Source organism: Penicillium diatomitis (genome assembly GCF_028827545.1).
Source record: "Penicillium diatomitis strain IBT 30728 chromosome Unknown utg000004l_segment0_segment0, whole genome shotgun sequence".
In the NCBI taxonomy this organism is placed as follows: Eukaryota; Fungi; Ascomycota; class Eurotiomycetes; order Eurotiales; family Aspergillaceae; genus Penicillium; species Penicillium diatomitis.
The window spans coordinates 4,003,994-4,021,347 of record NW_026623176.1 but is presented as its reverse complement, the minus strand read 5'-3'; the positions used below and the strand labels follow the sequence as shown (position 1 = coordinate 4,021,347).

Here is a 17,354-nt window from a genome sequence, read left to right as displayed (position 1 = left end):
TCCATTCAGTTCTTCCCTCTCTCGCCGACCCTGACACATTGCCCCTTCCATTTAGCAACGCACTCGAACTGGTCTTGAAGGGGAGAGACACCGTACCCCATCTCTTCTAACTCATAGCGGCAATGCGATCCGAGCGAAGCCAAGGCATCCGCATATAACTGCCAAATGCAATCCGACGCAATGTCCTCCTTCTACGAATGAACCCACGACAAGCAAGTAAAGCAACGGGGTGATTTCTTATCGTTCCAAGAATTTCGTTCCTCTAACGAGTCTTTCTACACTCCTCTCCCTCTTTCATCCAAAAAGACTAAAATCTTCAGCGTGAGCCACCTATATCTCAACCAATCGGCATTCCAAATCGCAGGTCAAAGCCAACACCGAGGCCTGCTTTCTATCTGCAGAACTCCCTTTTTCTCGCACTCGGGATCTTATATCTTGGTAATGGCGGATTTGCTCGAAAAAGGCTATCCATGTGAGGTGAATTGGAACCTCACGGACCCTTGTTCCCGATTGTCGAACGCTGCAGTGCATGTGTAGCTCCCCGCATACAGATGGCGATAGGGGCTGATGCTGCATATGCTGGTATGCAGGGTCGTGTTACTTCCTCGACAGACTTGCCTTCTCTCGCAGTCGCTAGCAGACGCTGCTACTGGTGAACGTGGCTATCCCGACCTCCAGGTCTTTCTTCGAAGACCCTCGCGATCAGTGTCTCGGAATTGTTGCACTGGCCCAAGAGGCTCAAATACTCAACAAGGAGGAGTCGCCAGTGTCAAAACAAAGGGGGTGCTTTCGAGGGCCATCTCCCTAGTTCACGAGGATTTCTTATAGTTTATCCTCTTCGTCTAAGAGAAATCGCGAATTGCCTCAATATGGAAGTTGAGATAGCAAAAGAGAAAAGTGGCAACACCGCCCACAATACCGAGGCAGACGAGCATCAAGCCGGCACAGAAGCGATCACTGGCGAACTCGACGAGCTACACCACCTGGGATACGAGCAACAACTCAAACGCAACCGATCACTTCTCACACTACTCTTTCAATCCCTCGCCATCGCCGCCATTCCTTATGGAGAAGGCAGCGCGCTCATCAGTGCCATCTACGGCAGCGGACCTCTCTCCATCTTTGTCGGATGGATCGTCGTGTGTGTTCTTGATCAGAGTATCGCCATGTCGCTCGCAGAACTGGCTTCACGGTATCCCACGTCGGCGGGACTTTACTACTGGTCATTCCAAATTGCGCGTAGCAACAAAGTGACCGTATCGTTTATCAATGCTTGGATCTGGCTCATCGGGAATTGGACCATCACTCTATCGGTCAACTTTGGCTTTGCATCTCTATTGTCTGCTACCGTCTCCATGTACCATCCCGACTGGAGCGCAAACGCATGGCAACTCTTATTGATCTTTTACGCTATCTGTCTGGGCAGTCTCACAATCTGCACCTTTGCCAATCGATATCTCCCTCAAGTGGACATTGCCTGTGCCACCTGGACGGCTCTGACCATCATCGTCGTCCTCATTGCCGTCTCTGTAAAAGCAGAGACCGGCCGGCACTCCGCCGCCTACGCGCTCTCCCACTACGATAAATCGTTCGCTGGCTGGGGCAGTTTTACCTTTTTCATCGGCCTTCTCCCTGCAGCATACGTGTTTTCCGCCATGGGCATGGTCTCTTCCATGGCCGAAGAGGTCGCTCATCCGACGGTCCAGGTCCCCCGAGCCATCTCACTTGCTATCCCCGTCGGCGCCATTGCCGGTCTACTCTTCATCATCCCAATCACCGTGACCCTACCTCCCCTCGAAGACATTATCAACAGTCCCGGCGGCCAAGCCCTCCCTTACATCTTCCAGCACGTGATGGGCTCCCCGGGCGGCGGTTTCGCCCTCGTTTTCCTTGTCCTCATCATCACCCCTCTTCTGCAGCATCAGCATCACCGTCGCCGCCAGTCGCGCAACCTGGGCCGCAGCCCGCGACGACGCCATTCCACTCTCATCCCTGTGGTCCCGTGTTCACCCTGGCCTCGATGTCCCTGTCTGGTCCCTCCTCCTCACCACTATCATCCAACTGCTCCTGGGCCTGATCAATCTCGGCTCCACGAGCGCATTCACCGCATTTGCCTCAGTAGGCGTTATTGCACTGGCCGTGGCCTATGCCGTGCCGATCACATTGAGCTTGTGTCATGGACGGAAGGAAGTCTCCAAGGCGCCGTGGAACTGTGGGCCGATTTTGGGGACGGCGGTTAATGTGATTGCGTTGGCGTAAATCGTGTTCGAGTTGGTACTATTTAGTATTTGCCAGTGACAGCGTCGTCGATGAATTATGCCTCGGTGGTATTCGTGGGGTTTATGGTGATATCGGCGGTTTGGTATGCTGTCTATGCTAGGAAGCGTGAGTCTTTTGCTACCCTGGCCCACCTCTATTTCTCGCTCGTACCCCGGGCGCTATCTATACGGGGACATTTTCCAGGATTCGATCAGTTCCCCGAGGAGCTGAACAATATGGGAACATGAGAATCGGATATACTAACAATCTGAACCACAGACTACAAGGGCTCGCCAGAAACAGACGCTCTATGACTCTGTCGACAACAAAAGACATGATCTGTTCCATTTCAGCAGTACATGAGGAACAACCTACATACAAATGTCTCCAAGTCGCAGATGTTGCGCAAAAAAGCTAATGCATGCACTAGCGCTATGACCATGTTCCGTAATGCATTGTCCACGCTATATGCGAATTCCTCAAGCCCGCAGAACCAGGGAAACCACCTTTTTTTTCGCCTCAGACAGAGATTCTCTAATAGGTAGCTATTCGCTACGGATTTAAACCCAGTTCTTTGCATTGTTCTCCTTGCCTTTTCGTTGACTCTTCTGTTCTCACTCGAACTCGGTTATCCGGATCTCTGGAATCTAACCCTAATGAGCAGGTCTCCCAGGAATTCAATCCACAAGCACTTTGTATACTCTACTCTAACGCTACTATGAAACTCAAGTTCCATCCGCCACTTACCTGCTACAGAAGAGAAGGATCCAGGAGATTCGATTGTACCTTGCGTAATTTAAGGCCGAGACTGGGGTTTCGCTTTAAACGGAAACGTACTCATCTCGTCAAATATTAGACTACGTTGTATTTCGTAGAACTAGTCCCCTGCTAAGGTCAGTAGTTTACCAAAAAAAAAAAAAAAAAAACCCTCCGGTGATTCATGCAGGAGAACTATCATAGCCCCCATTCTGCAGGAGCTGCTGTACCTTTTCTACTGCACTATGGCGGACTGGCGTACCCCCGGAAGCGCCGTCTACGCCCAGCATCTTTACCCGTCCCTTCGAACTTACTTGCATGTGTAACATCTACTTACGTTTACAGTTGACAAGTAGACACACGGATCTATTAGTGGGCCCAGATCTAGTGATCTCCTGATACAAACACATGACGCAGGTCGCAGAAGCGCATAGGGGGGAGGTGCATACTTGGAAGTCCTTGACTGAGCTACTCGGTACTCAGTGCTGAACAAGCAACAAAAAAAAGCAAAAGCAAAAACTTGACGAGTCAGGTGCTAAGCTGATGCAATTGGATTTAGCCTTCTGCTAGATCCCGACATCGATCCAGATCCAGATCCAGACCCAGATGCAGATGCAGATAATGCGAATTCGGTGTCTACAAGTGGTCGATGTACACGTCATAACCCGGGCTTACGGCGAAGCTGAAAAGTCAAGGGCTCTATATTTGCGAGGATCACATGTAGATGGGAAGTCGAAGCCTAGAATTCACAGTACTGATAACTTCCAGTAATCAACAAACACCAGATAGGGACACCTGACCCCGCCAAACAAGTATCAAAGACACGAGATGCCCCCCCCGCACTACGATAAGACCGTTCCCTCTGAGACTACTTTAACCTTCTGACCTGGCATCTTCCTACTCAACTTGCTTTCTCTCTTCATCAATTTTCCATCGCTGAATTTAATCAAATATCATCATCCATCACCCATCACCCATCACTCAGCATGCCTCAGGGAAAGGGTTACAACATTACTAGCTCCGGCACTAATAGCCAGGTAAGTAAATCTCGCTTCACAAAAGAAAAACCACATCCTCCACCGTTCCACGAAGCACGATCGAGCTAAACACCCCCTCTATCCCCACGACCAGGGCAACCACTACTGTTCCCGAGACTACGGCTCCAGCGGGTCCAACTCCAACAGCTACCACTATTCCAACACGTAAGTCCCCGTCCCCCTTGTCCCCCGTCATGAAACAGCCACATCCTGCACCGCTGCACTGCCCTTCAAGCCTGTCCGCGGTGTGCACGACCAGGCAATATAAGCTACATAGGCTGAATTGCTATCTCTGACAGCAATGGATCCTACTACTATTCCAACCCCAATGGGAGCACCTACTACAATAGTGGAAGTGGTAGCTCGACCTACACTGCTCCTTCGGGAAAGAGCTCCGGCTCGGGCTCCGGCAAGAAGTGAGGATTTGGGCATTCCGGAGTGAGGAATGGAAAGGGAGGGATGGGGGCTTAATGTCTGGAGGTGGTGGCTTGGGTGGGCGAGATTGAGGTAGCGGATGATGTTGTGGATGGTTTGCGTCTTTGCCAGTTGCACTTGCGTTTGCGTTTGGGTCTGGAATTGGGCTCTTGAGTTGAATCGAGGATTTGCCTTTGATGGTGCTTCGTAATGGGTATTCTTGTTCTTTCCGGGTAGAGGTAAAACCATGCGCGTACAGAAGAACAGCTTTGCAGTTCTTCATGATCATACTCTGTCTTCATTTGCCGTATCTCTGTAACTTAGTAGATCAACCACCCGCCCCGTTCTCACGCTCATGCTCAGGCTCATTCTCATTCCCACTCCCCCGACGTCTCTGACGCATCATCTCCTCGCTTCCACTTGCCTTCCCAGGGAACGATCGCGTATTCGTATGCGCATTCACCGAGACATCACTCGGCCGTCGTCGACGAACAAGCTGATACCCTCTATCCAGTTCAATTTCAATCGCCTCACGCACCTTCAAGGCGCTAATTGCGGGCCAGACGCCCCGTTCGCCTTTCAAAATCCACTCACTGACTCTTGCCCGAGTGGGCTGCTGGAAGATCCTGAGAAAGTCTCTAACCGACAGGTCCGGGACAAGGGTCAAGTTGGGGCCCGGAATGGTTTCCCCAATGAGAAGACGGCTGCAAGAGCCCGGTAGGAAGCCGAGATAATCCAGTTGACGGAGTCGGTGGCGTAGTTCGGCGAGGGCAAGCCGTGTGAGTGAGCGGGTGATGTTGCTCCAGCCCGTTTGGCGGCGGTCGAGGAGGTTGAGGTCGGAGCGCAGGAAGGGGACTAGGAAGGGCCGTGCTTGAGAGACGATAAAGTGGTTGACGTTGAAGAGTTCGGCAATTCGTGTGAGGGGGGATTCGCTGTCATGATAATGCACTTGGTTCCAGGGGTGAAAGGTGGCGTCTTGGGTGTGTGGCCAGGGGACAATAGAGCCAGTTTCGTCTTTGCAGTAGATGGTGACTGGTGTCCCGGTGGACATGGATGACACTGCCGAGGCATTGGATGCGGCGGCCGCAGACCAGATCAGCTGAGCACTTGTAGCATTAGCCAAATCCCAATGGACGATGGTTTCTTCTCCAATGCTGGAACTCCCCGACTCTTGGGGGGAGAGACAGAGAGAGAGAGAGAGAGAGAGAGTGTGTAGGCGGTTGGTGACCTACCACATTCGGTGCTGTCAAATAATTCAACAGATTTGGCGTCCCCGTCTTCCCAGCCGTCGCAATGGTAATGTTCAAGATGCGTTTTGACCTGGCATACGCCTCTTCAAACGTCAAATCACCCACATTCGCCCGCACACATTCCTCCAACAGATCCATATCATACAAATGACCCTTCAAGAGCAACCGCGTCATTCTCCTCACTCCTGTCCACACCCAACTCTCCCGTGCGTGCTTTTTCCGCCGCTCATCAAAAGCCGACAAATCGACAGTATTGCCATCGACCATGGCCAGCAATTCACTCTCGGTCCGAATTCCCACCAGCGCTGCAATCATCGCCCCTGTCGCCGTCCCCGTGATGATCCGAGGTAGTAAACCCTGCAAGTGCAAAGCCTTGACCACCCCAAGATGACATACCCCGAAGGCCGAGCCGCCCTGGAGTAACAGTGTCGTGCGTCCAAACGCTTGTCGAGTATCGTGTAGAAGCTCCAATTTCGCTTGCGATGTAAATCCACTCGTTTGCATCGGCAATGGCTGGAGTGAGGCTACATATTGGATCGACAAGGCCACCTGAGTAATGTAGTCGTCGATGAGAAGTTTCGTTCCCGCGTACGCATGCGTGAAGAGCTTGGTGGATGTAATGTTGCCCAGATTCCGCACGAGACCGGATCGAAGCAGGTTCACAAGAGTGAGAATATCCTCGGACTCGCGGGCATTCATCAATGCCTCCAGACGTCCGAGGATGAGTCGATAGTCGTAATGACGACTTGCTGGATTTTGACGCCTGTGATGAAATTCCGACGAATGATCGAGATTAGCTTTGCTCGGTTTCCCATCTTCTCCTCGTGCCTTCTGAGGATTTTTTTTCCCTTTTTTCTTCTCACCACATATCCTTGCTTAGCAGCTCATCCAGCTCAAATGCAGCTTCCTCCCATTGCTCGTAGGACTGCGCCGTAGCTAGTGCATGAACGAGTCGTTTCTTCGGAGACTTGGATCGCCACCACGAGAAGACTTTCTGATCATTTTCCAAGATTAGCTTCTCTGCCGGGCATCTTATCCAGCATAACGCTACCCTCCTTGAACACGACGAAAATTCTTCGCAGAATCGCCGTAACAGGACCGATTCATCCCCACGCCGCGCTCGACGGACCTCACACCAATTCAGCTCTGCCTTCTACCAGGTAAACAACTTACGTGGTTCCAGAACTGAACAACGTCCAAAATCAAACCAAAGACCCCTGAGATGACAGCCCACAGACCGAACATCTGGGATGCTATTGCGCGGCAATGCGAAAATATTCAGGTCGGAGTTTAGAGAGGGAAGGGGGCTGTTGTCGCAATGGTCCCGTGCAGCGGGCACTTTCACATGCGAATGCGATTACGTCGTCACGGGTTGGCTTGGGGATCGAGGGCGACGCCCCATGCAGGATGGGTCCCATGCGGAAAATGTTTTTATTTGCTTTTGCCCTTTGAACCTATGGACATGATAGACGATATTTTTGTGAATGTTTGCTTTGAATGGGCATGGTGGAGGGTACGTGTCTCGTAACGATGTGACATTCCCGAGACTATGCCGAGTCCGACGCTTTGATTGAAGACGCCCGAGTCCCCGAGTCCCGGATCCGCGGGCAGTCAGTGACTCGTAGATTGGTGAGGTGCAAGACTAAGTAGTGCCACTGCATATGCCGATTTCTAGATGTGATAGCAGAGATTGAATGGGTTTACTCCATAGTCATACTCATAGTATATCCTTCGACCTTGACACCCGAGAATCAACAGTGAGCTTTTCTTCCCACGCGGCACTAACGACCTGTCATTGTTCTCACCGTCGAACAAGGGACGAGTGGTTACCGTCGAGTCAGAGAAGAATCGCATAGTAGTGGACGAGCAACATCACGGAAACCGTGTTGCTCTGTTTTGCTTGTGACCAAGAAGGTACTCATTCATTACATGTTCTCGTTACAAAATGGGAAACGCGAAAAGTTTTGGAAGAGAACTTTCTGAAAAAGAGAAATTGTGAATTTTGCAAGATCGTTTGATTTTTGTCATTTCGCTTTGCTTCCCTAATATGCAAGTAGGCGAAATTAAAAAAGAAAGCTTCTCCCGGACACCCGAACCCAATTCAAAGAGATGTCATTTACTCCTCAATGATGTTGGTCCGCTCAGAAACGTACAGACCATCCAAGAACTGTAGAAGAGGAGAAAGTTAGTAGGTAATTAAATGACAAGACGAAGGGAATGCGGCTTGCAAGGAGAGTTATCTGTGGCAAAAACGATTGCACTCCCAATTTGAATTGCTTTCTTCGCAATACGTACCTTACGGATATCCTTGTTGCGGACACGGCAGATCTGTTGGATATCGGCGGCGCTCTGGGAGACATCCTCCAGGGAGTTACCGGAGAGCTGGAGCTCATCCTTGACGTTGGCGGAGGTGATGATATCAACACCGGGGCGGGCGTGAACGCGGCGGACATACTTCTCACCCAGGAAGTTACGGATCTCGACATCGGTACCGCCGGTCTCGGGGTTCTTCTCGAGGTTGACGTTGATGGGGAAATGGGCGTAGACGTAACGCATCTTGTAGAGGAAGCCACGGGTAACACCGATGATCAGGTTGTTGATGATGGTGCGGACGGTGCGGAGGGTAGCGACACCCTTGCGAGCACCGTGGTGCAGCTCGATCGAGATAACATTCTTCTCGGGAAGGCCGAAGGTGACGGCGATGTGGGACAGGTCCTTGACGAGCTTGCCGCGGGGGCCCTCGACGGTCACAACCCGCGAACGAATGTGAACCTTCACTGTAGAGCGAGAAAAAAAATCACAGTCAGCCGATATGGACTTTTTTTGGTTCCTGTGTGCTTCATAACAAAATTTTGTGTGCTTTCGACTCGCGGCAAGCAGCTCGTAGCAAATTTGTGTCCCAGTATGAATCCAGAGTCGCGAAGATATGTGTGTGCATGTGTGTATGTGCAACTCTGCAGGAGAGTAACCGGTCCACCTCTTGCTGTTGAAAAAGATTGGCAGCCATGTCGCATTGTCGTTGTGAGCTGCGTTCCAGTCTGACAAGTCCATTCGCATGTCAAAGTTTCGCTTTGAAAGTGCAAAGCCAGAGGTCGTGCTATATCCGCGGTCCACAAGAATGCAGCGCTGCCATCGCTCACCACCATCCCATCGCACACACAACATATCGCCGCGACCCTAGAACTCGAAAATCCTCCAACAAAGAAGTGGAAATCGATAGCTCACCATTGTCCGGAATGGGCAGCCGTTCCTCGGAGTGAATGTACCGCATCTTGACTGCGTGGGTGGAATTGGCCGAGGGGGTTGAATTGTCGTTGTCGGGAGAGTCGAAATTCGGGATGGACTTGATGGTGGAGCGAAATTGAACGTCACGGGATTGTGCGTCGCTTAGGGCCTGTTGTGGATTAGCGTAGGGTTGCTTATCAGACGGTGATTATCACCACGTGATCTGAGCACAGATCATGCAGGATGTCTTCTTCCTTAGGCAGCAAGCACGGAAGGATCCGGTCCCACTTGTTGGATCACGTGCCAGATCGCCTCGTCGATATCGGGTTCAAAGGTATGACTTTCTCCATAGCCTAGTTTCTTTCGAGCCTTGCGCAAGTGATTGTCAATCGAATATAGGTATCAATACAATGTACATAATAACGTGACCACACATCGTAACCTGAACATGCATGCAGATCATGATGAAGCCTTGCGCACCGCACTTGACAGCCACTTTCCACCCATTTGACGGAGCTTCGAAGCCAGTTCGTCGCTCTGATCCAACGCAGCCATGTCATCTCCGCCGCCGATACTCTTCCCATTCACCATCACGTTGGGTACCGTACCCCGGCCGGTGGTCTCTCTCAAGAGTTGTTGCAACGCCGGACCGATCGGGTGGTGATCCAGCTCGACAACGAAAGGCGCTGGAGAGATGTCGTAGTGGCTCAGCAGGATATCCTTGGCTCTTTTGCTGTGCGGGCAATATGATTTCGAAAAGATGATCACTGTAGAGCGCGCTCTAGAATTAGCCTGGAATCTGCAACGCGGAAGTCGGAAGAAGAATCGTAACGCATACCTGGCGCTCTCTTCAAAATATCATTCAACTCGGTCTTCGCATCAAGTTCCTCTGGCGTCTCCTTGTCCTCCCCATTCTCCTTCGTCTTCTCTCCCCCATCAACCTGTCCACCCTTCGCCTTGGGGAGCGTCATTTTCGTCCGACCCGCAATAGAAATCTCCTCAACCTCGTCGCCCTTGCTATCCGCCGCTTTTGCAGCCGGCACCGCAGGTCTCTCCACATCGTCGACAATGACTTTTGCACCAGCGCCGGGCTTCTGTGCGCCCTCAAGATGAGTCCCTCCCTTTGAGTCTGTGTGTTTCGCTTCTTCCTTGGCTCGCATGGCGGCGAGTGTGGACCGGTAGAATTTCTGGTTTTGGATCTTGCTGGCTTCGCCCTGTGACATGGGGGAAGACAGGTCATTAGCTTTCAATGTCAATTGATCAAACCACATTCTCCTTGGCTTCTGCAAGCGGGAGGTAGTGCTCGGGATAGAGATAACATCAGAGATGGAAAGAGCTCTTTGCGCGCATATAACTGTACGTTGTGGACAGTGGACGACAACTGGACACATACCGAGTAATAGAACATCATCACCAGAATCGCCGCGACCGCGATGGCGATCAATCGAACGCGGCGTTGCGAGACCATCGCGAACACTTGTGCAGCGAAACACTATCCTCTCAAAGCTTCGGTCTAGTGTCGAGGTGAGATCTCTTGCTCGTGGTGCCACTTCAGCGAGAACAATAATAGCGGGACTGGACTGAAGAAGACTGGTCAGGAGAACTAAGCGTTTCTCTGTCGGCCTCGGCCAAAACAGAAGTTCAGATCGACCTAGTCGGGGCGGCTACCTAAGTAAGCTGGCCGCTCGGATGGAGTGCCACACCAGGGCTACAGCACCACTGAAGCCTTGGTTCTCGTGTTGTTTCTTTTGAGGTTGTCTGTCATACGCTACACGGACACCGTGGGATTTCTGATGATGAGTAGATGCCGTATTCGCTGTGAAGGTACAGTAACTTGCAGCTTCCAGCATTGGGTTCATCATTACAGTGCCACCATTTAATTGTTCCATCCACATCTGACGCTAGTAAGGAAAGATAAGCATTACGTAGTACGTACATGCTGTTAATACGTTACGGCTATATCGCAGCTATCGCTCAGTCAGACGGAGCGGAAGTCTCTCTGTAAGAGTAACGGTGTCTTAAAATGTTGCAAATCCAGCAGGACACGATTAGTTAGATGTCTTACCAAAGAGTTTAGTGTCAAAAGTGGGCTGAACAATAATCTGGTATACACAGACTTATCCCACTCTCTTCTCTCTTACCTCTTTGCCCTCCTCGTTATCTTTCCATCAACAATAACATACTGAACTCCTAAACTAGTCTGTCCTTTCTATCATGGATTTACACTCTCCCGAGGAGCGTTTCACCTCTCTTATGTCTGTCGAGACCCCAACTACTGAATACGATCCAGGTGACGCTACTGAGACCTGGTAGTTCACCAGCGAGCAAGACCTACACACGGAGATAATTGGAAGCTACGACAACAGGCTCCATTAAAGGATGAGACACGCAATCAATATCTGCTGATCACAGCTGTTCCCCCGGTCGTGATTTCCCGCCTGTTGGAAGGCGAGGTTTATCGCCTTACATTCAACAGTTGAACACACAGTGCGGTATACTCACAAAGTTATGCCATTCGTGGGACACAAGCGTGCTATTGTTGAGTTCAGACATCTTCTACATAAGATGACTCTGAATATGGAGATCGAGGACGAGCTGTGTGGGAACAGTCCCACCCAATACAATCGGTAACTAGGTCAAGCAATCTGATTCGTGCTGGGCAACCTTCGCAGGTTCCTCGATCGACTCGCCCAATCTTGTCCTTGAAGCCGGATTATCGACTCCCAATCGGCAACTTGCTCACGATGCTCGAGAGTAGCTAGAGATACCCGGCTCGACGGTAAAGGTGGTCAATACAATGGATATCAGCCAAAAGACCCCTAAGATAACTATCCGCAGATGGGAATGAGTCCCTAGAGGTCGTCATCCTACAAGCGCATATCCTTGCTCGGCTGATTGCATATCAATCCTAGAGATGATTCGAAATAATAACATGACGATTGTCACGGGGCAAAATTCCGTTGGTGGCACAGCCGCAGCCACAGCACAGCTGGTCCTGCCATTTGAGACGTGGCTGGCCGTCAACCCGAAGCACCTCTACAACGAGATTCCATGATAGCCGAGCAAGATCTCCGAAGACTCGCCGAGAGGGTTTGGCACGCTCAGCGGCTCATCTGCGCGGGGCCCTTTTGTAGGGAAGATTTTGAATGCTGGTATTGCAAGGATACGCTCGGTCGAGAAGCTTGCGAGGCCGTCGCGCGGCGCCGGCCCTGCACGATGGTAGTCCAATCCTCCCACTCCTTCGCGATCTCGGTCAGAACATTTCCCATCACCTTCGCGGACGCCATGAGACCGTGTGCTTCACCCTCAAGTATCCGCACCTCGCAACGTCGCATGGTCTTGCCCAGCCACTGGACATTCTCAACCGGCACACGCGTGTCTTTGCTACCGTGGTGAATAACGGTTGACCGTGTGATATCCACGTACCGGAACCCGATTGTCTGACGACGCTCCAGGCAGACCAGAAGGTCTACGGTCGGGTTGGCATTGGCAGTGGCAAGCGCCCAGATTTTGTGTGTCAGTCGTGTGTCATAATCTCTTTGTCGTTCCAGTTCTTCCTCAGCAGATTTTGCCTTAGTGTCGAGACTTGCGTCGCTATGTCGGTACGTTTCGTAGCCGACGTTGGACGGCTTGAATGGCTCAAGAAGGGTGGGTGAGATCAGTTGGGAAGCATTGGCCTCGGCCGCGGGAACTGCGATGGCAGGAGTAGAGGTATCTTCCTTCGCGATCTCCTTGGTAGGCTTTTTCTTCGCTCGTCGAGTAGACTTGGGTAGACTTGCGGTAATGCTGGCACTTGTGGCGCTCATAAAACTCGTATTGGCGACTTTGAGAAGAGATGTCGGGAGGGCGCGCAGGATGCGCTGTGAATAAGGAACGGCATGAGCCGGCACGGGCTCCTTTTGAGACCCGATGGTGGATAGCTGAGACGGAGGGATCCAAGGAGCGAGTAGGTGGATCCGTCCTCGAATATGCTGAGGGATTCGCAAGGCCGTCGCGAGGGCGTAGATGGCGCCAGCCGAATGAGCGAGAATGGAGAACTTGGTCACTCGCAAATGATTACACACAATAGCAACATCATCTAGAAAAGGTTAAGGGTCGGTGCCTCCTGATTATTGAAAGACATGCAGATCACATAGAAGTGTTTGCTTACCTGGCCAGCTTAGTGGGGTATTGGGCTCATCTGGAGAATACTGCCCACTTTCGCCCACTCCAGGACGGTCCAATGTCACCAAGCGCAGATTCAGCGTCCGTGCCAATTCATCGTAAAATGCCATCAAATACCGCGTCAGTCCCATACCCAGACAACAGAGTACCACATGACCCTTGGGATCCCCAACTTCCGAAAAGGCGATTGTCCGCCCCGTCGTTGGGTGAGGTACCCTCTGCGTGAGCTTAGGTGAGATGGTGTAGGCCTCAACGGCCAGATCGATGGAGTCTGCACTAGATGGTCGTTCATTGTGAAGGGATGGGCGGCCGACGGCTGGCGGACTCGATGGTGTACGACGATGAGAAGGTCTGGGAGAGACGGGGTCCATTGATTGCCTCTGTTCCAATTTCTCATACCCCGGTTTGCCAGACAATTGTCCTTGGATATGTGGTGGAAAAGTGGGAGGCTTGGCGGACAATCCAGGGCTGCCCGTCAAAGTGCGGGGTTTCCCTGTCTTTACTAATGGTGATGGCGCGCTCTCGTGGAAGAACGAGGAAAAGTCATCGATAGGACTTGTTTGCTGTTGGAGAGGGGGGGTTTGTTCAATGTGGCTGCGAGAGCGCGAAGACCGTGACGGTCTCACCGGCGACGTCCCAGACCGGCCAGCCAGACTGTCAACGGCTGCCATTTCAATTGTGTTCTTCTGGTGTCGGTCTTTGACCTCTTGTATTTTCTGTATTACCTGCGCCGCGTCGTTTCTCGACCCCGGTAAACCATTCTCAGCTGGCGCAACATCTTGGCTAGCCGTTGAAGAGTATCGACTGTGGCGTACAGATTGACGCCGCCTCGAGCTCGACGACTGACTGTGTCGGTGACGAAGGGACGAGGCTCGTGTGGGAATCGCTCGTCCGCTGCCTATTCCACCTGGCTGTTGAGCCGCGTCCGGAGAGGTCTGGCTCGACGGCAATTCTCGGTTTGGCGGGGTGTTGGATGTTGGGGGTTGTGCCGACATATCCTCCTCCTCCTCCTCCTTCTTCTCCTCAAGCAACCCTTTCTGCAATACTTCCATTGGTGCCATTTCCTCGGCTACATTCGCCATGGAATACATTGATCGCAGACTGGGTCGGTGTCGGGGCGTATTATGCCACAGACTGTCAGTGTAGCTACTCGACCGACGCAGGCGATCCGCTGAAGTCTCCTGGTCAGAGCGCAGTTCACGCGACGACTTGCGCAATAGACCCAGGTGATCCTTCAGACTCTTGGCCCGTCCAGTCGAACTTGTCGACGCGACACTCGGTGTCTTAGTAGAGAGCGGCGCGGGTTCAGTGCTGATGGTTCCAAACACGGCGGTTTCTGACGGGGTCCGTACCGAGGTATGCGATTCCTGAGACGGCGGTCGCGACAGGGGTTCTCCTGACTTGAACGGTTTGTATCTGGGAGAGCGAGGCGATCTTTGCACTTTGGGAGAAGGGGGCGCTCTGGCCATTCGAATGACCGGGGGTGAAGCAGCATCATCTGGGTGCAAAAGGCCTTGCGAATGGTCCTCGGCAGTGGCGCAGGTGCTCACGCTCATTCGGGAGCCATTCTTAATCAATGGAGGCCGGGTTGGGGTTGGTTTAAGAGGTGTGGTCTCGTGGTGAACGGGGGTCGGGGGGTCTTCCGAGTCAATGCGCGGGATGCTGTCAAAATGGGAATTCAAAGGGACTGAGATCGCCGAGAGCGATGAAATGAGGGACGAGATGACTTCCGGGGACGTGGGATCGGATGGAAGATTCGAGGGTTGATCCCGCTGCGAGACGGACTTGTGACGGCGGCGCCGGTTGAGTAGAGCCGAATCCGCCTGCTGGGCCAAGGTTGGAAAGGGCTCCTCAAGATGCATGGCGTTCAATAGTCTGGTTTTCCTCCCGGGGGTCTCTGGTGCACCCGCCCGCGAGTCAGGATGCCAACACGGGGGAAGGCCAGAGGGGGGGGGGGGGGTACGGGCAGGGGGGAGCAGAATCAAGGACCACGGCGCAAAAGGAGTCAATCGGCAGCGCGCATGATCTGCAATGAGATGTGAGGGTGCACTGTAGTAATTGGACTGAAATTCAGCAATTGCACCTGTGAGTGTTCCGACAGCTGGGAGCAGAGAATGAGTGACTGAGAGGAGGGGCGGCGACTCGATAGATCGAGTCGGCTTCAAATTGCGCGTGACGAAACCCCCCTTACGTTGTTGGCGATTAGGTCTGATAACGACCCGCGGGCTGAACAGCAAGCGAAAAGAGTTTCAAGGAGAGACAATTGGAACCTTTCTCACGGTTCCTCCGGGTTGGATTTAAAAGGCCTGAGCAGCAAAGGAGTGGCTGGTGTATTCAAGAGGCTGCGCCGTTCGGAGGCAAGGCGCCACGAGCATGGAAGTGCTGGCGCATCAAAAAAATCCGAAAAGATGGGCCGACCTCCGCGTGTGATATGCAATTAAGGTCGGTCCTGTGATTTGTGAAAGTTCCCAGCAAGGCCCCATGGAGTCCCCTTTCTCCACATGATATAAGCAAATCGTGACAAGGTTACGGCATTGGACAGCGTCGCTATTCACAGCAGGTGGGCCGGTGGAGGGAGATTAGCGTTCGCGTGTTAAGCTCCACCAGCATGGAGCCATGGACTATGAATATGGACTAGGTATGGAGTCCACTAACTCCAATTGCCTCAGTGCAGCACATGGAGTACGGTAGCTGCAGAGATGGCATGGTCTATGCGGATGAACAGTGCTATGGGACAATTGAAATGACTATCTTGGCTCCAACTCCTCGCACATCATGTCGCGCAGAGCATAGATCCTCTTCAATCAACCATCATGACTATTGTTGATGCCCTGCCATGTTTATCATTGAATAAGGTACCTCCTAGCATCTGTACCTCTCCTAGTGTGTGGATGTACTGTGGGGTCCGCATAACACACGGCATGGAATGGAACCGTTCCTGGTTGGATCCAAGGAAAAGTTGGTTAGCCGGCGTTAACTGAAGATAAATAGCCGACTGTGTAAGTGTGATTCGAGTATGCTACTACCATGATGGGTAAGTTACCTGCTTCCCCCTCGTGACCAGTTTATACATACACCACATAGTACACACTCCATTAATTTAGAGGATGATACATTCCATCTTCCATCTTCTTTGATCCACATCTGCACACATCTGACGAATGATGTTTTGACTACTCTCTGCCGAGTTTATCTGACTTTCGAACCAGTAGCCGTCAAGGTAACATGGCCTTAGGACACAAGTATGTATGCTATAAAATTCCAAGCACTTACATGAGAAGCAACTTCTCGTTCCACTCCAATTTGCAATCAAGTCAATATCAAGCTGACCGTCCCAAATATAAGACAATGCGATTCAGATGAAAGACATACTGAAATAGGGATGATCGACGGTCTCACTAGGCCGGCCCTACCCATGGACATAGTATGCACGGTGTCCCCCATCAATGGCACGGGTGTTGTCTGCTCTCTCAAGACTTTGATGAACGCGGGAAAACTTACTGATGGTCTCTTGTCTTGAGACTGCAACCGAGAAAAAGATATATATTTCATACCGTTTACCTAGGTTGTGGCCCAACGGACGTTAAACAATACTACTACTACTACTACTACTACTACTACTACTACTACTACTACTACTACCACCACCACCTAGGTTGTGGCTGCGCAGTGCGCATTGGGCACTGGAACACGATGGGACTCTTCTGCCGAGGCCCACGCAAAGGGTCAGGCCGGTAGTCTTCATCGAGTCGTGTCAAGTTGTCAACAGTTCTTCACGAATGCCCCACATATTTCTGTCATCAAGGGCTATCATTGGTCGTGAGCTCTCACGCATTCAGGTTCTCTGCCGCGCTGCAGCGGCTGTTGAATGGCCTTAGCAATCGGTAAACTCTGGAATTTCCGATGCACACTTGCACAGTATGATTAACCATCGCTCGTCCGAATCAATAAATCAACACGGGCACATATAGCACGTGCAATGTCCAGTCATGTAATAATCTACAACACATAGCCACATACTACTTGATAGCTTCAGGTTCTTGCAAATTCTAGGCCTTCGTGTATGTCCGAGAGCTTGTATGTATTATGTAATGGTGTATAAGTCGACCTAGGAACAGCTTGTAGGTATACATTCGATATCGAATCCATGATGGGTCAAGCTGAGAGAAAGAATAATGTGATGGCTCTCGATTGTATCAACTCCATCATTAGTAATTACTGCCATGCTTTTACATGTATACAATTGCTT

General features: G+C 51.6%; 7 protein-coding genes across 7 annotated transcripts; 4 read left to right on the top strand and 3 right to left on the bottom strand.

Annotated features, from left to right (window-relative positions):
• Positions 1–869: 869 nt before the first annotated feature.
• N7539_004516 (putative amino acid permease) lies at positions 870–2,240 on the top strand (the record flags this gene model as incomplete). Its single annotated transcript, XM_056934118.1, has 1 exon — positions 870–2,240. The coding sequence occupies one exon, from the start codon at positions 870–872 to the stop codon at positions 2,238–2,240; it is 1,371 nt and encodes a 456-aa protein (XP_056791659.1).
• Positions 2,241–4,001: 1,761 nt separating this feature from the next.
• N7539_004515 (uncharacterized protein) lies at positions 4,002–4,472 on the top strand (the record flags this gene model as incomplete). The annotated part of the gene is made up of 3 exons (XM_056934117.1): positions 4,002–4,052; positions 4,147–4,217; positions 4,352–4,472. 3 exons carry the CDS (start codon positions 4,002–4,004, stop codon positions 4,470–4,472), a joined length of 243 nt encoding a protein of 80 aa, XP_056791658.1.
• Positions 4,473–4,794: 322 nt separating this feature from the next.
• On the bottom strand, positions 4,795–6,961 carry N7539_004514 (triacylglycerol lipase family protein; the record flags this gene model as incomplete). The annotated part of the gene is made up of 4 exons (XM_056934116.1): positions 4,795–5,565; positions 5,699–6,479; positions 6,580–6,710; positions 6,890–6,961. The coding sequence occupies 4 exons, from the start codon at positions 6,959–6,961 to the stop codon at positions 4,795–4,797; spliced, it is 1,755 nt and encodes a 584-aa protein (XP_056791657.1).
• An 871-nt stretch (positions 6,962–7,832) lies between these two features.
• On the bottom strand, positions 7,833–10,409 carry N7539_004513 (60S ribosomal uL6 domain-containing protein; the record flags this gene model as incomplete). The annotated part of the gene is made up of 6 exons (XM_056934115.1): positions 7,833–7,883; positions 8,012–8,493; positions 8,942–9,110; positions 9,422–9,708; positions 9,780–10,155; positions 10,335–10,409. 6 exons carry the CDS (start codon positions 10,407–10,409, stop codon positions 7,833–7,835), a joined length of 1,440 nt encoding a protein of 479 aa, XP_056791656.1.
• A 1,370-nt stretch (positions 10,410–11,779) lies between these two features.
• N7539_004512 (uncharacterized protein) lies at positions 11,780–11,996 on the top strand (the record flags this gene model as incomplete). The annotated part of the gene is given in 2 exon segments (XM_056934114.1): positions 11,780–11,789; positions 11,800–11,996. The coding sequence occupies 2 exon segments, from the start codon at positions 11,780–11,782 to the stop codon at positions 11,994–11,996; spliced, it is 207 nt and encodes a 68-aa protein (XP_056791655.1).
• Positions 11,997–12,042: 46 nt separating this feature from the next.
• N7539_004511 (alpha/beta fold hydrolase) lies at positions 12,043–14,967 on the bottom strand (the record flags this gene model as incomplete). The annotated part of the gene is made up of 2 exons (XM_056934113.1): positions 12,043–13,019; positions 13,092–14,967. The coding sequence occupies 2 exons, from the start codon at positions 14,965–14,967 to the stop codon at positions 12,043–12,045; spliced, it is 2,853 nt and encodes a 950-aa protein (XP_056791654.1).
• Positions 14,968–16,330: 1,363 nt separating this feature from the next.
• On the top strand, positions 16,331–16,843 carry N7539_004510 (uncharacterized protein; the record flags this gene model as incomplete). Its single annotated transcript, XM_056934112.1, has 2 exons — positions 16,331–16,347; positions 16,627–16,843. 2 exons carry the CDS (start codon positions 16,331–16,333, stop codon positions 16,841–16,843), a joined length of 234 nt encoding a protein of 77 aa, XP_056791653.1.
• Between the last annotated feature and the right edge of the window lie 511 nt (positions 16,844–17,354).